This window comes from Spea bombifrons, chromosome 2, assembly GCF_027358695.1.
Source record: "Spea bombifrons isolate aSpeBom1 chromosome 2, aSpeBom1.2.pri, whole genome shotgun sequence".
NCBI classification, from domain to species: Eukaryota; Metazoa; Chordata; class Amphibia; order Anura; family Pelobatidae; genus Spea; species Spea bombifrons.
Window position 1 is genome coordinate 13,042,607 of NC_071088.1, and position 19,572 is coordinate 13,062,178.

Here is a 19,572-nt window from a genome sequence, read left to right on the forward strand (position 1 = left end):
AACCCCTTCCGGACCAGAGCTGACTATTTTTGCACCCCAAAGATCACTGCTTTATTCATTTTTTTTATTTGTACTTTTTTATTATGTATTTGTACCATCATAATTTGCCGCTTTCTAATTTACTGTCCCCACGCATATATATATAGGGTTTTTCCAGGGCGTGTGGCGCTGTCATTTGATACTATATGTACCCTCATCATTTAATCAGAAGAAAAGATATGGAAGGAAATGTATTCATCTACTTGTCCTGATTTGTAAACCACTTACTATGTTCACGCCTGCTGTCTACTGGAAATGAAATGACAAACAGTACCAGAAGTTCCACATCACATTAATTATTCTGCCTAAACTCTGTTATTTGCATACCCGGGAACTTGTGGGCTCCGCCTACCCATCCAAGACTGCCCACTGATTTTGGTGGGCGGTCACACTGATGTCATTGGGCGGTCACATTCATTGTGGGGTACTCCCCCATTTAAAGGGGAAATGGGCGGGGAATGGGGCATGTCAAGACCCCCGCGGCACTGAGGATTTGGGTGTTGACCGGAGATCCGCAGAAGCGGTGCTTCACCCGGAGTGCTCCGAGTCAAACACGGAGAGTCCCCAGGTAAAGTTATTTGCCGCTCCTATTGAGTTTGATAATGAAGAATGCATATTACAGCTGCAGCTTCCCTCCTCTCCCATGGTCTGATGATTCTTGCCATTGATTGGCTGCTTGAAGCAGCCAATCAATGGCAGGAAAGCACTCCCACTGCTATCAATGGGAACACATTCTAGCTGGAGGTGAATAAATCAGGTGCAGGGAGATGTATTGGCTGAACACATTTTCTGTACAGCAAATAGCCGAGGGGCTACGGAAAGGTCAGACCTGTTGAATCCCCCCCCATGCATTTGCAAAAGGTGGAACATGAAAATTTCCAGGGGCCACACAGCTACCATATATACATTAAAGTGAGTATGACGGCTGGAGGATCCCTTTATGTAAGGCTTCTGTCTCTCAGCAGGAAAAGGATGAAAATGAGAAAGAAGTGAGATTGTTAGACTTCAATAGCACATAATGTCTTTTATGTGATAAAATGCATTCATGTTATTTAAATATATTTGAAAAATATATTTATATGAGTGCAGTGCCCTTAAGATCATCTGCAGTGTTATTTTTTGGATTTCCATTCTATGGGCTGAAAAAAGTATCAAAAGATACATTTCACAATATACATTCATCAGATGATAAAGCGAAAAAAAGGCACTTTTTCCAGATATTCATTTTGCACTAAAAAACCCGTATGTAAAGAAACCCACTTTATGTTAATACTATGGAAGCAGCGACCTTAACGTGATGTTCCCTGGACTTGGATCGTTATTCCTCCCAATTATGGTATTTTATCATAATTGGGAGGAATAACGATCCAAGTCAGATTACTATATGGTAAAAGGGTCCTTAAACTACAATCTGAAAGGCACAACGAGCTGTACCCCATGACCTTATAAATGGTACATCCTCAACACAACAAGTTCCAATTTAGAACAGATCATGCTCAAAAAAAATCTTTTCAAGAAAATCTTCAATTTATCTGAACCAGCAGGTTACATGAAGGTTTCTCGGGGGGCATCGTTACTCTATGCCACAGGTCCCAGGACTCCACATGGATAATTACTCCCTAGTTAGGCTTTGTTCATGATGCAAATCGGTTACTCCCTCTAGTATTTTTAGGTATGATTAGTAGGCATACACCAACGAGGGAGTCCATGTAACCACGGGCAATGAGCCACAAGCGTCTTGTGTATCTGTATGGATGTCTCAGCTTTAGATGTGCCCATATTGCGTATTTTATACACTGGAGCAGAGGCCTGCGATGGAGCGCCATCTGGTCGATAGCAAAAGAGAAAGGTTTGGGGCAAATGATGAATGGAGTTAGGGAATGCATTTTGAGCTATTTGAGCTTTGTTTACAAGAGGATAAAAGATTAGAAAAGGTTTGCATAACTCGGTACATTTTCTGTTCGAATATCCAACAAATTCCCATAACACAGAATGCCTGCTTGGGTGTGAAATGGATGGGATTCAGTAGGGCACATGCGTAGGATAACATGTGTATGTACACAGTCAGTACATTGTGGGAACGGATTGGATTGTGGGTGCCATTTCACACACATGGGCTAGTTGGTAGCAAATTAGATGTGTAAATCTATAGTTCAAAATGATATAAACAATATATACAATACGTGTATTTCAATGCAAACCAACATTATTGCATAATTCTGCAAAACAACAAAAACCATGTCATGGTAATATTTGCAAACTCAAGGAATCAAATAATATAATAACCCTTATTATATTCAACAAAACAGACAAATATAGTATACATTTTATTAGCTCTGTGGCATCGTAACAGATGATTTTAGTGCAATAATGGAAGGGAATAATCTACAGTATGTGTTTAGTGGCGTCTTTTTTTTTTACTCTTGTGCTTTTTAGGTTTTTTGCTCCGTTCTTGTTCTTCAATGCGAGTATCCGAGTCGTCGCTATCAGAATATTTTGTTTCCGTGTTTCTCTTCCTTTTTCTTGAGGCTGGTGTTTGACCCCATTGTTTCTCCTTAGGGCTCGTCTGGTCCCTGCTCATAGAACTGGGTCCCGCAGAACAGCTGGAAATATTTTCACTGTACGATGGAAAGGAACCATTTTTATTCCATGGAAGGTCGGGTTTATAACATGCAGGTTCCGGGGCCACCCAACCATAAGCAGGATTCTGAGGGCCTAAGCGTGGGTTCATCTGAGAAAAAGGCAAAGAAAAAGGTACACTTGAGTGAGGAAGAGGCTTATTTGCATATTAAATTGCCTAAAAAGAAAGGAAAGCATGGACAGATAATAAAAAGGCTCCATCATTTATATCTACAGAGACATCATTCCACACTGTCCATCTACAAGCATCCTGCTAATCACGGGGGATCCAGTACCGTGACTGCAAACCATCTGATGCCCACCAAAACATCATTACCCCTGTACGTCTCCATTTTAATGCAAACATGGTGGTGAAGTTTTATCAGCACTGCAGAATTCTCTGGGTAATGAGGACTATAAACTGAATTAGTTTCAGACACCAATAATACATTCTGATTCCAAAGCATCTATCCGGAAAACACGCTCCAAGCCTTCCCAGAAATACATTTACAGCTGTGTCAGGTCATGTAACAGAAACATCAGACGCCTTATCTTTAGTAAGAGAATCATGATCATTTAAAGAAGAATAAAAACGAAATAAAAAAAGCTCACCATGCCATGAAAGTGAAAATAGGCCTGTGGCAAATAGCCATTATCCATATTGGCCATAGTAGGTGACGAAGCATAGCCATCTCCCATTGGTACAGTCCTACCGGGATTAAAAAGAAAAAAAAGAATGAATGTGTCCGCTAACATGAGAGGTAAAACGAGGGAAATACAGGTGATGCGCCCTTAAACAGTTTCCCTCTTAAATGCGAGACATAAAAATATGCAAGCAGTGGATTTTGCAGTTCTAAGGTGGTCCGAAAAAATAAAATACATTTGGTCTCAAAGACAAATACCGTATTGGCTCGGATATAGGCCGCCCCCGTATATAGGCCGCACCCTAAAAGTTTGGTGCTTTTTTAAAGAAAAAGTTTTTTTCTTTAAAAAAGCACCAAATAAACATGCTGCCACTCTGTCCCCCCCCCGGGATATGCTGCCACTCTGTCCTCTCCCCCCCCCCGAGATATGCTGCCACTCTGTCCCCCCCCCCCCGAGATATGCTGCCACTCTGTCCCCCCCCCGAGATATGCTGCCACTCTGTGCTCCCCCCCCGAGATATGCTGCCACTCTGCCCCCCCCAACCTATGCTGCCACTCTGTCCTCCCCCCCAACCTATGCTGCCACTCTGCCCCCCCCCCCCCGACTTACCAGAGCAGACTCCCGGGTGTCTTGCGGGGCCGGAGGGGGACATCTATGCACATCGTGTATACAACTCCCGGTGCCAGCATTCAGCGGAAGTGCCGGCACCGGACGTTGTATACGCGTATTGCGTAGATGTCTTCCGCCGGCCCTGCAAGACACCCGGGAGTCTGCTCTGGTAAGTCGGGGGGGGGTGTAAAATACATCATGCGGACGTTCAACGTCCGGTGAACGTCCACGCGATGCGCTTAGACAACCTCCCGTGCCGGCACTCCCCCCCGTGGCAAGTGCTGGCAGGGGAGGCTGTCTGAGCGGATCAGACAGTAGGATACAGGTCCCCTGCACCGCTGCGGGGGATCTGTATCCTGACCCCGCTGCCTGCCCGGCGCCCGGGACTGCATGTCCCGGGCGTCGGGCGCTAGACCCCGAATATAGGCCGCACCCCCACTTTAAAGACTTAAAGTGGGGGAAAAAAGTGCGGCCTATATTCGGGCCAATACGGTATATCCCCCACTCCAATTAGGCAGAATTTGCCACCCCACATCGCTCGTAGCGTTATTCCGGAGGGAGCGTTATTCCAGAGGGAGCGTTATTCCGGAGGGAGCGTTATTCCGGACGTGTGGAATGCAGTACTATCACACTAAGCAGGGGTGGTGGACGTCGGAGAATAAACCCTCCACAAAGTTTAGACTAGGGTGACTGTGAGGGGCCTTGAGGATATAAAACAGAAATATTTCATTTCCTCCGCACACAATTATGCACCCATAGATAGATTACCGCATGGGGTGCTGCAACTCTCTTCTCCCCTTCCAGCCATTAATTATATCCTCACATACGTTCTCTCCTATATCCATGGCCTGTGCCGGATAGCATTCATAGGTGTAATGTTTGTAAAGCTCATTAACCCTAGCGGGAAATCTGACTCATTCTCCTGCTTTGTTATAAATGTACCAGATAACATGTCTAAAAATCCATTAACACGCATAAAAGTCACTCAACACCTTGTGCACACAACACTCAGCCCCAGTTACCTGGGAATGTTACCCACTACTAAAGAATATCATCGCAGTCCTGTCCAAATAATATCAGTGAATGTCCGTCTTTTAAAACACTGAAATGAATATGGAATCAGTTATTCAATCCCAGCACGGCAGTGACTTGCACCCCTGTAAATACTACAACCGCAGCCATTTATTCATAGAAGAAGCGGTTTATTTACCCTGAGCCAGTTGGAAGGGCTGTGAAGCCATTATCCGAGCCTTGCAATTGATTGGTCGATTCTGTAGAGTAAGAACTTCCTAAGGAAGAAAAAAACATCAAGGAGATACATACAGTGGCCCTGGTATTACTCCCATCATCCTCAGCCTGGCTGGCTCACAATTATTTAACTACAGAACCAACCACTGCTGGCATAAATCATAGTAAACATGAACAATTACGTAATCTTCCTGCTCTTCGATTGGTGGGAGAAATACCGTAGTAGCCAAAATGCATATATCCTACCAGCGGCTACCACTCCCATCACTGCAGAGATTATTTAAACGCCCTTCCTGATTTAACTAGAGGCAGCCAGCGACGAAGAATCATTTTCTCCACTAAAATGCACTGGCGTCCATGCGATAAGGACCGGAATGTGCATTTTACATACATGTAATAATGTGTTAACGCAGTCCTCTATTTCCCCAGTCATGGCTGACCCAAAGTAGCTTGTTAGTACACTGACACAGTGGGGGTGCCGACACCATGTTCTCTGTATGTTAACGGGCCAGGGCGTGCTGTGGGGGATGCCATAGCCATAGCGCTAGAAACCCACGGGACCACCAAGTCAATTCTTTACTGCCAAATATGAACTCAAACCACAGAAAGGAAAAAGCAGGCCACTATTGCACCTACAAGTGGCTAAACACAGTGACACGGCAATAAGCCATCACATTAAAAATACACCATTATTGAGAAGTTTTATTTACAGCACCGAGGAATCTGATGGTACTATATAAAACATTAATAATATATATATATTTATATATAATAAATATATAATAGCACCAACAATTTACTAAACAGCTCACATCAGCTCTCAAGCCCAATTTATCCAAAAACTGTAAAACACCCATTACTGTAAAGTAAACCACTGTTTTTCTTTTTCGATTGTTTAAACAAAACATTAAACACAAAGTATTTTTGTTTTGTTTAAAGTTGTTTTATGGTCATTCTCCAAAACGACTGAGCATGAAAGCAGCGCTGATATAAAAACAGACATGGGCCAAAGTCTTTAGGAATTTGCCATCACCCGGCTTGTAAACTAAAAACATGCTAGCCGTCTCTCGGACAAGGCTGGGCAAACATGCATCACAGCTGCTGCGTAAAAAGCCTCGCCGCTGGAATTGCTACGTGGAACGTGTTTCTGTGGGTCAGCACCACGGCCAGCGCCTTCCCTGACCGCCATCGACATGACCCGGCTGGATCCTCAGCGACGAAGACCACGCAACCCCAAACGGAGAAGACACAAAGGTATCATTTCACGCTCCGTACCATCTCCAGGTACGAGTATGTATAGTGTACTGCAGGGTAAATAATGACCAGTCGGTGGGGTATCTGTGTATTAACCCTTCAGAGTTTCCTATTAATATTGTTGAATGGCCTACAACTTACCAAACCGATACTGAAGGTTAATCGGCCTCCCGTATAGTCGGATGCCATTTAACAAGGCGATGGCATAAGGCACGGATTCTGTGTGTTTGAAGCAGACAAACCCAAAAGACTTCAAATTGCCTTCTTTGTCTCTTGCGATGTTCACCTTGGTCAGCGGTCCTGCCTTCAAAAAACAAACAAACAAAAACAGCAAAGGTTAATCGGGAAATGCATAATTTTATGGAAAACACAAACACTCGTATATAGTAGAGATAGAATGCGGAGTCCGCGGAAAAAGGTCCAACTCAGAAGAGGTTTAACACGAGGTTAGAGCGTTTCAGCCGAGGAAGGTAAAAGTCTTGAGATTACAGACTGGAAGTCTCATCATCCCCAACCGGTTTAACAGTGATTGAGGATTAAGTGAGTCACTATCCACAGGAACCATAATGACAGGCGTGTTACGGGAACACAATTGTAATAGAAGCACAAACACACACTCCAAAATTCCCTCAATGTATAAAAATGTTTCCCTCCACATTTACATCTGCCCTCTGGCCCCTGTCCCAAGCTCTGGCCCCTTACTTTCCTCAGCCATGCCCTCTGGTCCCTCACCTGCCCGGGCCCTGCACACTAAGCCCTGCGCTCTGGCCCCTTACCAATGCACTCTGGCCCCTCACTGGTCCTGTGGCCCCTCACTGGTCCCAGGCTCTGGCCCCTTACTTTCCTCAGCCATGCCCTCTGGCCCCACACCTGCCCCGGGCCCTGCGCTCCGGCCCCTCACCTGCCCAGGGCCCTGCGCTCCGACCCCTCACCTGCCCAGGGCCCTGCGCTCCGACCCCTCACCTGCCCCGGGGCCTGCGCTCCGGCCCCTCGCCGGTCCTGTGGCCCCTCACCTGACACAGAAATGCAGAATGCCGGCTTACCTGGAGAAAGAGCTCGTACAGAATATCCTCCTTCACGCTGCAGTCTAAATTCCCCACGAACAGCGTCCTGTCCGCTTCGTCCTGTATCTTCATCATGTCAGACCGCCGCTTCCCCCCGCATGCCTGCCGCAGACAGCCCTTCCTCGCCGGGCATCACTAGCCCTGCGTGCCGCCAATAAAATGAATCTCCTCAGTCACGCCTCTGATTTTATGGCAGTTTAAAGGGCTGCATCCTCATTAAATGCACCCGAGCGGTAACTTCTCCGCCACTTACCGCTTTACGATAATTCGCTGTTATGACGCGTCTCCTATTGGCTGGCTCAGCATGGTGGGAGTGCTAGTAGACTCCCATTAACCGTTTAATGGTGTGTTAAGCATGTCTATTACACCCCCACACCCTTAGCAATCGGCACCGGGCAGGAGCAGAGGAGCGATTACAGCCGAACGGCTCCGATTAGGACCGGCCCACACGCTGAAGCAGGGGCGCAGCGGGGTCGCGTGACGCAAGGTCACGTGATCCAGTCCAGGTAAGGTACGTGGTTGTGTGAAGTGAATATGTTTGAGCGGGTGTATCACGGGTGGGTGTATATCACCCGTGGGGCCCGCGGGGACACTGTGCTTTACTTGCCCTCCTGGATAGAAGGTGTCTCCTGGGAGTAGTTGGCAAGCTGAGGCTCTCTAAATTCTCCACTCATGGAGACTGAATGATACTTGACACAGTGACGTCTTAGCACATGGGCACATTGGGCAGTTGCCCAGGGACCCCACATTCCAGGGGTCCTGCTGTGAATTACAGCACGGAGCCCCTAGAACAGTAGTATCTAGAGGGAGGGGGCGAGCGGTGAGTTAGCTTCCCCTGTGATGGTCCTTAGGGCCACGCCAAGGCGGGCTCAAGATCGTCATCACTCTAACCAGCCCTGCCCAACGGGCAGAAATGCATTTTAACCACCTATATTCCACTCAGCCCCATGATATGCCTTTTAACCCCCTATATGCCAGAGTGTATAAGGCATATCATGGGGCAGAGGGGTATATAGGGGGTTAAAAGGCATATGATGGGGCACAGTGGCATATAGGAGGGTATAAGACATTTCTGGAGGCAGAGTGGCATATAGAGGGTTAAAAGGCACATCATGGGGCAGAGTGGCAAATAGGGGGGTATAAGGCATTTCTGGGGCAGAGTGGCAAGCCTGGGGGGGGGGCAGGTTGGCAAATAAAAGGAAATAAAAAATAAAAGATTTCTCAATCATAGCTTTTATTAAATATGAAAATTAGTTTACATGAATTAATATTTACTAGTAAAACTTTTTTCCTATAGGGTAGTCTTATATTCAGGCTTTTTGTTTTTTTCCTAAATTAATATTTTGATTTTGGGGGGTCGTCTTATAATCAGGGTCGTCTTATAATCGAGCAAATACGGTAATTTTGGAAGGCGCTGGTGTGGAATCAGCTGCATGGGACAGGCCAATACGCCCCTAACTAGATTCCCTGAGCTGTCTAGTTTTAGGAAATATATAGCTTCCCTGAGCCTTCCCTTGCGGGACGCGACCGGGACTGCTCATTGACATCAGCGGGAAACTCCCCCAGTTCCCAGGTATGTCTATATGAGGTGTTTCCAAAAACAGGACAAATACCCAAATACATTTTTGGGATTTTTTTTCCATTTGTACCAAATATGATCATATATATATATATATATATATATATATATATATATATATATATATATATATTGTTTTTAAAGGTGGAACTGTGAAAATATTTTTAGATATTTTTCATACTAAATGATGGTTTATATATATATAATTATTATTTCAAAAGAAAGCCCTACTTGTGCTGAAAAAAACAATATATAATGTGTGGGGGGTGCACTAAATGAGTTAGTGAGTTGAATAAAGACATAGCAAAGACACAAAAACTACTCTGGTCTTTTAGTGCAAACATGGTAAACCCCGCCCCCGGTCCTGAAGGGGTTAAATACCATTTTGTTTTGATCATATCATCTAATTTCCTATAATAAAAAATAAAATATGGTGAAAATATTTCTCCATACTTTTATTTGAAAAATCTTTTACTTACCTACAAAAACTAATTTACTATTGACTATTTGTCCTGAGTTTAGAAATGTTTTTTTTATGTTGTTTTTGCTTTTCTTTTGTTTTTGTTATAGGCATACCTAGGAACTCTCTGGGTTTGACCTAGAGATCTCCGGGTGAAGCACCGGTTCTCTGGTTCTCCGGGTCAAGTCCTGAATCCTCCGGGTCGCGGGAGCGGGGTCTTGACACGCCCCACTCCCCGCCCATTTTCCCTTAAAATGGGAGTATTTCCCGCCGCCGTCAACGGGAACGCCCCCGACGTCAGCGGGAACGCCCCCGGTATCAGTGGGACCTCCCAACTACGTCAGTGTGCAGTCCTGGCCGCGTCCCACAAGAGAAGGCTCCGGGTAGCCGGAGCCCAGAAGTTCCCAGGTATGGCTATATGGGAAATAAGTACAAGTAGCGTTTTGCTATTTCTGCCCCATGTGCTATTTCAAGCAGCCAATCGTTGGCAAGAAATGGTGAAACACAGAGGAGGGAGAGGACTGGGGCTTTTGGGTCAGTTAAGTGCTTTATTATACTTTCTTATTTCATGGGGGGATCAGGGACCTTACGCTTCAGTGTTTTGTCTATATTAAGGCAATACACAGACTGATGTCTTACCCCCCTGATGTTCTTCTAGGAGATCAGAATATTAAATGCACAATTACTATTTCTATCTAAAATCTAAGAAACGAGGAAGGGAGTATTCTTGCCCAGAGAGACCCTCTGACTAACGGGTGCTTCTGTAACATTGCCATAACGGTATAGCTCAGTTCGGTCTTTGAGTTTAGAGTTTAATTAAAACATAACGAGGAGATCTGCAGAGAATGCCTGAAACACTGGATTTTTTCCGTGAGACTTCCCTGTAAGATCCATGTTTCTGGTTTTCGGTGTTAGTAAATATTATCATCACACATGGAAACGCGCGACTCATTTACGTGGAAGATGATACAGTTTTGCCGATCCAGTTGCCTTTAAAAAATCATGTCGTGTGCTCGTATTACAAAAGTCTTAAGTAATAATATCGTATGTGAACGCCCGTGTGTCCAGGTGATCGCAGGTATCTGGTATAGTGCGAAGGTGTGAACGCCTAGATCACTTGTAGCCTCGTTACCAGCTGACACCGCGACCGTTTAATACGGGGAACGGCTTTTATTGTTTTCTTTCAGAAGAATAAGACGGGATAAGAGCGGCGTTTAGGATCCTCTACCTCCTACACTTCTGTCTGCATGCACGGTGGAATCGGACAGTCTAATCTGAAATGTTATCCAAGCAATAAAATACAACCAGACATGGATCCAAGTTTTGACCAACAAAAGCCGGGGAGATCTGAAGAAGCTTCAGGAAATGTGGAAGCGCAGTCCGGTAAACACGTGCTTGGACTTCTGACTGCTTTTCACTGGAGCATTACTTGCTCCTCATTCATGGTTTCTGTTGTGTCTGCGCTCTCTGCTCTACTTACCTCTTATGTATAATCGCTATACTGCATCGCGTAGAGGAGAGAAGAGCGAGGGGAGATGTGATAGAGATGTAATGCACGCAAATGGATGTAATGAAGTACAGGAGGGCTACAGCAAGACTAATCCAGAGTAATCCGGAATCAGTACCACGGTGCCCCACTGGCTGTCTACCTGCCAAGAAGCAGAGACGGCATCAGAGGAGGGTCTGGCCGCATTAAGACTGGGGAGAAAGTACATCCAGGTGTCCCAGTAATAAAGTGATGTATAGAAAGTTCAACTAAAGGATCCAGTCATCACAGAAATTCCATCCTGGCAGCTATATGTAGGATCGCTATAAAAGCTACATGTAGTGGCTTTAATTCTCTAGATCAGACCAGCACGGGGGGGGGGCAGTTGCCCCTCTGCCCCATTTCAGGGACAATATATATTTCCTGTAAATAACACCTGGCTCTGGTAATATCTCCAAACAGAGTCAGCGTGCAGAGGGTTTAAGCACATTTCACTCATTATTCCTACATATTTCATAACTTTGTGTTGTGTAGTGAATATCATTAACTTACATTTTTTTTTTGTAGAGGAAAATGGCATCGGCTGCTTTGGCTATATTTTGATTTTCTTTTCTTTTTTGCTGGTCCTCGTCACTTTTCCAGTTTCCATTTGGTCCTGCATCAAGGTAACTTTGTTTTCGGGGGTATTGTTCTTCAGTTTTAATTGGCTAATGAAAAGGTTACCGTCACGGAGTATGCCATCTCCAGTTAGCAGTTAGAGTCTAGTATATTTCAGGATGGGTTTGGTGGGAGAGAAAAGGTGATCAGTTGCATCACAAAGGAAAATATAAAATATGGGGAACACTGTGATAGGTGGATAGAGAAGCTAAATGAAGAGGCCAAGCACAAGGGGAAAGATTAAGGAGAAAAGGTGGAAGAAGGACAGGGGGTATGAAGAAGGTTTTAGGAGGAACTTTAAAAGAAGGGCAGAAGGAGACAACAGGATAGAATAAGACCTGGCAGAGATGGCCGCTGCCATTGTATACATATAAGGTTAATTTCTATTATATAGTTATTTTTATTCTGTAAGCCCTGCTACACTGAGCTGTAAAATAGCCGATCCTCTTTAACCACTTACTGGTTTCTTCTTTTCTTTTTTAGATTGTTCAGGAGTATGAAAGAGCGGTAATATTTCGACTGGGTAGAGTTAGGTCTGGAGCAAAAGGTCCAGGTACATTTTAATAATGATGATGTCTCACAAATGTCTCTCCCTAGCCATTTAAAAGGTTAGAACGTATCCCGATAGACCATTTCCCCCACCTACAAACCTAAACTATGGTGCTCCGGTCCCCAGAATGTCCTCATAGCTGGGTTACTGTTTATTTACTAATAGATCAATGTAGTAATGATCTGGGTTTTAAGAATATTCTTACTCCTTTAGTGCCAGGGACTTCACCTTACTGTGCAAAACATAGATACTTTATTAGCATTAGTTTCATCATTTAGGGGTTTTATTGTTTGTCGATATCAGGAATATTCTGGATACTTCCGTGCACCGATGATTTTTGCAGAGTTGACTTGAGGACAGTTTCTTTTGCCGTTCCACCACAAGAAGTGAGTATTTATCTAAAGATGATTGTTCTTTTTTTAAATGTATGTTCTATGAATTTGAGCACCAATGCTGTGTAATGCTCAACAAGGTACAATTATGGTAAAAATGTGCATGTGCATCACCATCTTAGGTTTACAAAGCCCATGTTTGGTGAATCCCTCTCTTAATCTTGCAGTTTCTGTTATTAACTGTTCCCTGTGTATTGCATATTAGTTTAGATGAATTGGAAAAATCCAGTTCATGCAACTATTTAGGTAATTTAAAGGGACACTCCAGCCATTGTATGCATTTAAATGCATGCAACAGATATATAATCCCTTTTAAATGTTATGGTGTTCCATATGCAAATACATGGGGGGCTTCTGCAGAACCTTCCCATATGCTGTTAAAAGTTGATATTCAATAAAATAACATTTGGTGTGGTTTAAAATTATGCCATAGACTATATTATTTAAAACCATTTATTAACCTTTAGTGAAATTTTACCTACAGACAAGTATTTTATATAAATGTATAGATCACCTAGGTTGAATCATCTCAAACTTGTCACCACTTTAAAGCTTTGGAGCTGTGTAGCTCGCCTGCCATCTTGTGGTTAATGGAAGAATTGCATCTTTTTAGGAAATGACATAGTGTGTATTTCTCATTTGTCCACAAGGGGGAGATAACAGAGATTGCATTATCAAAAAGACAGATCAGGATTGTTATTTAAGGGCTTCATAATGTTCTTTAAATTAAATACACCATTAGCATTTATATAAAGGAATGCTAAGTATTAGACATCTAAAATGTAAAGACAAGCAAACTCCAAATGCATATATACCTGTGTTTAGCTAAGGTGAATGGGAGTATTCTACTTTTGGGCCAGTTGTGTTTTCAGTCGAATTTAAACAAAATGTAGCTGCCCTGAAAGACTAATTGTAAAGAATGTCATCCTATAATGTTGTTACCTGTGTATTTTGTAGATGTGGCTGCAAGGCACACATTTTATCGGTTTATTACATATGTCAGTACATATACAGAGACAAAAATGCAAAGATTCTTGTGAATAGAGTTCTGGGAAGTAAATAGGCATTTTATAATAATTGCAAAATAATGCTATGAAAATATGACTTGGTACTTTTATTAAATTTATTTATTAAACAATTATTAAATATTTTACCACAAAGGGATTTTTGGAGAAACTGGTGGTTTTGGGGGAAACAAGCATCTAGCCTATTTTTAGGCAATTACACTGCAGATAAGGGTATTACGACTTAGAAATAGATTTTCCTCCCCCTTTTAGCAGTAAGGTATATTTAAGCTCTTTACAACACAGATAAAAACTCACTTCCCTACCCCAAAATCGCATCCCACATTTATTTTGTGGGGCACACATGGTTCTCTTTTTCTTCTCTTTTGGTACAAATGTTTTATTAAAGTGGAACACCAGCTTTAAGATTATAAGTAAGTCTGGTCCTCTGTTCACAGGTTCTAACCAAAGACTCCGTAACAATCATGGTTGACGCCGTTGTGTTTCATCGCGTCATTAGTCCGATTATTACAGTCGTTAAGGTGGATAACGCCAACCAGGCAACTCAAATGCTGGCTCAGACTACGCTGAGAAACATGTTAGGGACAAAAAGCCTAACAGAAATTCTTATAGATCGTGAAGAGATGGCAGATCAAATGGGTGTAAGTATTTCTTTGCGAAGGTGCACTGCCGAGATCTCTGTCTACCCAGACGCAATAATATTTTACGGATTAACTAACAATGGCATTTAGACACATACATTATTTTACATTTTGCTGCCAGGCTATAAATGATGTCACGGAAGAAAGTTTGAAATGCATAGGCTTGAGCTTTCCACCTACAGACTGCTGTTTTAGATAGATTTGTTAAAAACTAAACAAACAGACATTCTACTATGATACAGAGCAAAAGTATCACAAGCACAACCCAATCATTGAGTAATACACACAATATAGTATTATTATTATTATTTATAGTTTTATATAGCGCCATCAAATATGTACTATGTCACTGGGTCACCACGCTCAGTACCCCAATCAAATAACAGCTGAATTCCCAGACAAAGCATATAATAACTGGTTTGGGGTGCCTGGGCTGTGGGTTGGAGTGAATACAGAGGTTGAAAAGGTGAGTGTGAATAGCTCTCCTCGAATTGTCGAAAAGGTTCTCTCTCAATAGAGTACTTGAGCCCAAACTTCAAAGCACCCAACAAAGCCTGTGTAAGAAAATGTGAACCGGGCATCTTGTCTGCCACCACCGGCAGCGTCTAAATCTGCACGGCCCATCTGCATGCATAAATGACGTTAAGTCACTCCAGTTGGTGCTCCCTTCTAACAGAACCACCAGGTTTATTGTAAGGGGTAGAACTGTCCTAATTTATCCCATTTGAGTTGCCTCCACGGGGGCAATAGGAAAGAGCAAGGTTTAGAGTTTCCCGCAGAGCCTTTCACATTGTCTCTAAGAGCCCTTTGCACAATACAAGGAAGGGTGTCAGCATGATGGAGAGATCAGGCTCTCACTTGTAAAGCTCCTCATACATCACGGTGAGTTTTGCTCGGTCCATTTTGAAGCCCCAAGTGAAATATGGACTTGAAAATGGTCTGGCAAGTAATGGCCACAGGAGTTCAACCCTCAGCCATGTACTTCAAAACAGGAAAGCACTAATTTCCCAACACCTGTACTTTCGCTCAGCGGTGAGGAATCATAGGCTTCCTAGTCATAACCTCTAGTTAGTTTTGCCAGTGTTTTCTCCAAACCAGACCCTGAGGATCTTTATGAAGTCTTTCTTGATGTGCAGCAGCAGGTAGGAAGTCAAATCCCACCATGACTTAAAACCAGCCATTGGCAGGCTGTTACCATAGAAACACACAAAACATGTTTTTTTTTGTTATAAAACAGATGGAAAAATGGTAAATCTCTGTTTATTTTTATACCATGGTAGATATGCAAATATTTTTTGTATAAGGGGAAGTCGGATACATCCTGATAACTGGAACAGGCAAAGTTACTGAAAACCTGTTTTGGAGGCTATTGGATTAAAATAGCGAGTCATCTAAAAAATACATCATAACGACAAGATATAGAACATCTAAATGCTCTGTGGATTCATGTATCGTAATAGTATTCTGCCACTTTCACCACAATGGCCATATTAAACAAAACAGAATCACCATTTACAATGAATTGTCGTTAAGAAAATACTTGTTTTGTAACATTCAGAAAATCTTATATGATGCAACGAAAGAATGGGGAATTAAGGTGGAGAGAGTGGAAATTAGAGATGTGAAGTTACCATCATCACTCCAGAGAGCAATGGCTGCAGAAGCAGAAGCCGCCCGTGAAGCCAGGGCAAAGGTATATAATGACATCAATTGTTACTAATGTTTGATGTGTCCAAATGCTGTCATGCCTCCTAATGCCTAACAGGATGCGGTTAGTATCCCTATCGGCACACAATAATGCATAATGCAAAACCCTTGGGTAGCAAGCTGCATTGGGGGTCCCCTTTTGATGTTTTTTTCCAATTCAGTATCAAAGTGCCAATGTGGCAGACAGGGGCGGAACTAGAATCCACAGGGCCCTGGTGGGAAAATTGCCCTGGGGCCTCCCTAATTTCAACCAGCTACATATCCCACAGTGCCGCCTTTGCCCCAAACAGCTTGTGAGCGCCACCTTTGCCCCAAACAGCACTCTTGTGAGTGCCTTTGCCCCAGATTGCCAGTGCCCCCAAACATCTTATGTGCCCCAAACAACTTGTCTGTCTTCTTTGCCCCCCCTCCAAAATACACTGTGGCACACATGTAAATACACATACACAAATTACACACACTTACTCATACTCACTAACACACACTCCATCTCACCCCACTTACAAATACATGCACACACACATAATTACACATCCATGCTCACACACAATTAGTGCCAACATCAAACATCTTATTGTGCACCAAGAATCATGGAGTCTGCTAACATATTGGGGTTCCCTAGAACGGCTATGTCTCCCAAAACCTACCTTACAAATCTCACACCAACTTAACTTTCAGTCCCTAAATAAAACGGAAATTGTAATGTGGTATGATTACTAAAATGTTGATTTAGTAGCACTTCATATCAGTGCTGGTGTTATGACATCCTGATGTTTGTTTCAAGGATGTACGCTTGGAGATGCAGGGCTTAACCCGCCGTAGAAGTGACATAAGCGACTGCCTAGAGTTTTGATGTGGTTGATTTTCTCCCGTGACAGTAATAATGTATTCACTGTTGAAATATGATGTCATATCCCTGCACATCAGCACTTGGCATAGGCTAAGGAAGTAGCTGTGAGATGTAGCTTACCTGGGATACCAGAAATCCTAGCACCATCCCTAGTACAGATTATTTCTTATATGGTCGGATGTGTATAAGTCCTGTTTTGTTATTTAATTTTTTTCTTGCAGGTTGTTGCTGCAGAAGGAGAAATGAATGCCTCTCGTGCATTGAGGGAGGCAGCAGTAATCATGTCCGACTCCCCGGCAGCTCTGCAGCTACGCTATTTACAGACCCTGTCTCACATCTCCGCGGAGAAAAATTCTACCGTCATTTTTCCAATACCTGTTGAGTTTTTGTCTCTGTTATCCCGTAATTAACCCATTAGAATGACCATTAACATTGTTTTCATTTCAGGCGTGACCAGCACAAAATAAACCATTTACATATTTACCGAGGAGTGAATTCATAGATCTGACATTTCCATTTCAGTAACTTACATTTTCAGGGCGACCAAGCAAGTTTGTTGGGATGAAAACCATCAGGAAATCCACTGAACTTGTATAGCCAGGTGCTCAGGTCTGGACTGGCCATCGGGTCTGTAGGTCAAATGCTTGGTTGCCGATAGGGCCACATACTGCCCAGCGCAAGATCGCGTCCTTTAGTGTGTGGCTGCTGTCTGGATAGCCACATTTATTGTTACAGTAAACACATAATTCAGAGTAATGAGACATTCAATGATGGGGGCTGCCAGATGTTTGTGCTTAAAAAGACTGAAGGAGAATCGAAACAAAAACATATAAACACAGAATTTGACGGCGGGCAAGAACAGTTCGGCCCATCTATTCTGCCCATTTTTCCTTAACCAGTCCTTGGTGTTTTCTTAGATTGAGGATAGATTTATGCCTATTCCTTGCATGTTTAAATTCCCTTACTTTATGAGCCTCTGCCGTTTCTGCTGGGAGGCTGTTCTATTTATCGATCACACTTTTGGTAAAGCATAACTTCCTTACATTACATCTGACCCTCTAGAATTAGATAAGGACCTCTTTTTCTAACATTTCTCCTCCTTTTGTTCCTCCTTTGAAATGCTTCTCTCTTGTACTTTGGGAAATCTTTTTAAGCATTTAAAAGTTTCTATCACACCTTCCCTCTCTCCTCCAAGCTTTGTATATGGAGATCCTTTATCCTGCAAACGATTCACCGCTTTAGTTGCCCTCCTCTGAACTCTCTTCAAAATGTCAATATCCTTCTAGAGATATGGTCTACAGAACTGTACACAATACTGTATTATTAGGGTGCGTGTGCATAAATGTATGTGATTATAGAGAAGTAGTAGCTGTTCCACCGACATACATTGTACAAAGTGAATTTACTGTTGTATTAGAATAGCTGCTGATATTTCTCTTTAGAGGTTAAACTCTCTTGTTTACCAACCTAGGAAAGAACGTCATGGCTTCTTCCACCTACCAGCCCAGTACCTTGGAAGTAAACGGTTTACTGTAAGATAACCTCATGTTTTCTGAGTCTCCCTTCTCCGGACACATGCTCTGCTCGTCTTTTGGAGGAGCTCAGAGTGTTTGAGTGTATTCTAGAGTTCTACGGCCCTAAGGCTAGGTTTCCACTTGGGTTTTTGTCCGGTGTTTTTTTCTTGATGAAAAACACCAGGAAAACTGCCAAGAAAACTGCCACTGCATTTACCTGCGTTTTGGCGTTTTTTCTGCAGTTTTTTCTGGCGTTTTAGCCTTTCTGTGGAAATTGCTTTTTTTGACCTTAGGCAGTTTTTCCAGCCTTTACAAGTTAGAAGTTTCACCCAGCTAAAAGGGATTAGGATAAATGGCAAGTATCTGCCCTCTCCTGATGTCATTTACTTGGTAGACCCTTTTGTCTCTTTTCTGTGGTTCGTAAGGCATGCTTTATTCCGAATGTCTGCTCCTCTGGGAAGATTGGCCCCAAATGATGGTGCAAATTGTTTGCTGTTGCTTTTGGCACGCAGGATCCGGTCGCGTATGTTTGTTTGTAATGGCATGTTTGTTCCAAATGGTGTAAAATTCAATATGAACCAGTCCAGGACTTTGTTTTGTGTGAAACTGTTTGTTTTCAGCCTATTTCTCGTAGGACACACAGATACTGGGTCCATCCTCTGCATTGTAACTGTGGAAAAAAACGCTATAAAAAACGCCAAGGCAATAAACCCACATGGCTTTTTCATGGCGTTTTTTCTCTCCCATAGACTTCTATTGGAGAAAAACGCCAAGATTTCTTGCAAAAAACGCCAGAGTGTCAACATGCTGCGATTTTGAAAAACTGCCACAGAGCCCAAAAAAGCAGAAAAACGCCAAAGAGGACTGAAAAAACGCCAAACAGAAAAACGCCAAACAGAAAAACGCCAAGTGGAAATGGCATTTTGCGATTTCCTATTGAAGAACAGCTAACATCTGGCTGCAGCCGTTTTTCACTAAAAAAACGCCAGGTGGCGCTATTGGCGTTTTTATGGGCGTTTTTAGCAAAAAAAAACCAAGTGGAAATCTAGCCTAAAAGTAATCAAGGTTTATAGAAACAGAAGGAAATTGGTTTATAAATGGAATTGTTTAAATATAATACATTCTTCTTCTAAAAGCCTTCTACATTGGTTGTTGCCAACTGGTCACCTTAACCACACTCAGAAAAACAAAAAGTGTCCTTCTTTGGCTATATGAATTGTTAGAAGGTATGTA

At 43.0% G+C, this 19,572-nt stretch overlaps 2 protein-coding genes across 2 annotated transcripts; one reads left to right on the forward strand and one right to left on the reverse strand.

Moving 5' to 3' along the window:
* Window positions 1–2,366: 2,366 nt before the first annotated feature.
* Window positions 2,367–7,851, reverse strand: RBM11 (RNA binding motif protein 11). The gene is made up of 6 exons (XM_053456816.1): window positions 7,732–7,851; window positions 7,458–7,619; window positions 6,556–6,718; window positions 5,123–5,201; window positions 3,271–3,367; window positions 2,367–2,770 (listed from the first exon to the last, which is right to left on the reverse strand). The coding sequence occupies exons 2-6, from the start codon at window positions 7,551–7,553 to the stop codon at window positions 2,438–2,440; spliced, it is 768 nt and encodes a 255-aa protein (XP_053312791.1). The 5' UTR covers window positions 7,554–7,619; window positions 7,732–7,851; the 3' UTR covers window positions 2,367–2,437.
* Window positions 7,852–10,693: 2,842 nt separating this feature from the next.
* On the forward strand, window positions 10,694–17,367 carry LOC128474514 (stomatin-like). The gene is made up of 7 exons (XM_053456865.1): window positions 10,694–10,900; window positions 11,571–11,668; window positions 12,144–12,213; window positions 12,514–12,596; window positions 14,065–14,268; window positions 15,827–15,961; window positions 17,047–17,367. Exons 1-7 carry the CDS (start codon window positions 10,765–10,767, stop codon window positions 17,233–17,235), a joined length of 915 nt encoding a protein of 304 aa, XP_053312840.1. The 5' UTR covers window positions 10,694–10,764; the 3' UTR covers window positions 17,236–17,367.
* Window positions 17,368–19,572: the final 2,205 nt, after the last annotated feature.

What these genes read in the sequence shown, in the direction of transcription:
- LOC128474514 (XM_053456865.1), top strand. Translation starts at nt 10,765, where the DNA reads ATGCACGGTGGAATCGGACAGTCTAATCTGAAATGTTATCCAAGCAAT. An exon ending in GTCTGGAGCAAAAGGTCCAG is followed by an intron (nt 12,214 to 12,513) that starts GTACATTTTAAT and finishes TGTCGATATCAG; the next exon opens with GAATATTCTGGATACTTCCG. An exon ending in AGATGGCAGATCAAATGGGT is followed by an intron (nt 14,269 to 15,826) that starts GTAAGTATTTCT and finishes TGTAACATTCAG; the next exon opens with AAAATCTTATATGATGCAAC.
- RBM11 (XM_053456816.1), bottom strand. Translation starts at nt 7,553, where the DNA reads ATGATGAAGATACAGGACGAAGCGGACAGGACGCTGTTCGTGGGGAAT. An exon ending in TAACCTTCAGTATCGGTTTG is followed by an intron (nt 5,202 to 6,555) that starts GTAAGTTGTAGG and finishes TTTCTTCCTTAG; the next exon opens with GAAGTTCTTACTCTACAGAA. An exon ending in ATTTTCACTTTCATGGCATG is followed by an intron (nt 2,771 to 3,270) that starts GTGAGCTTTTTT and finishes CCTTTTTCTCAG; the next exon opens with ATGAACCCACGCTTAGGCCC.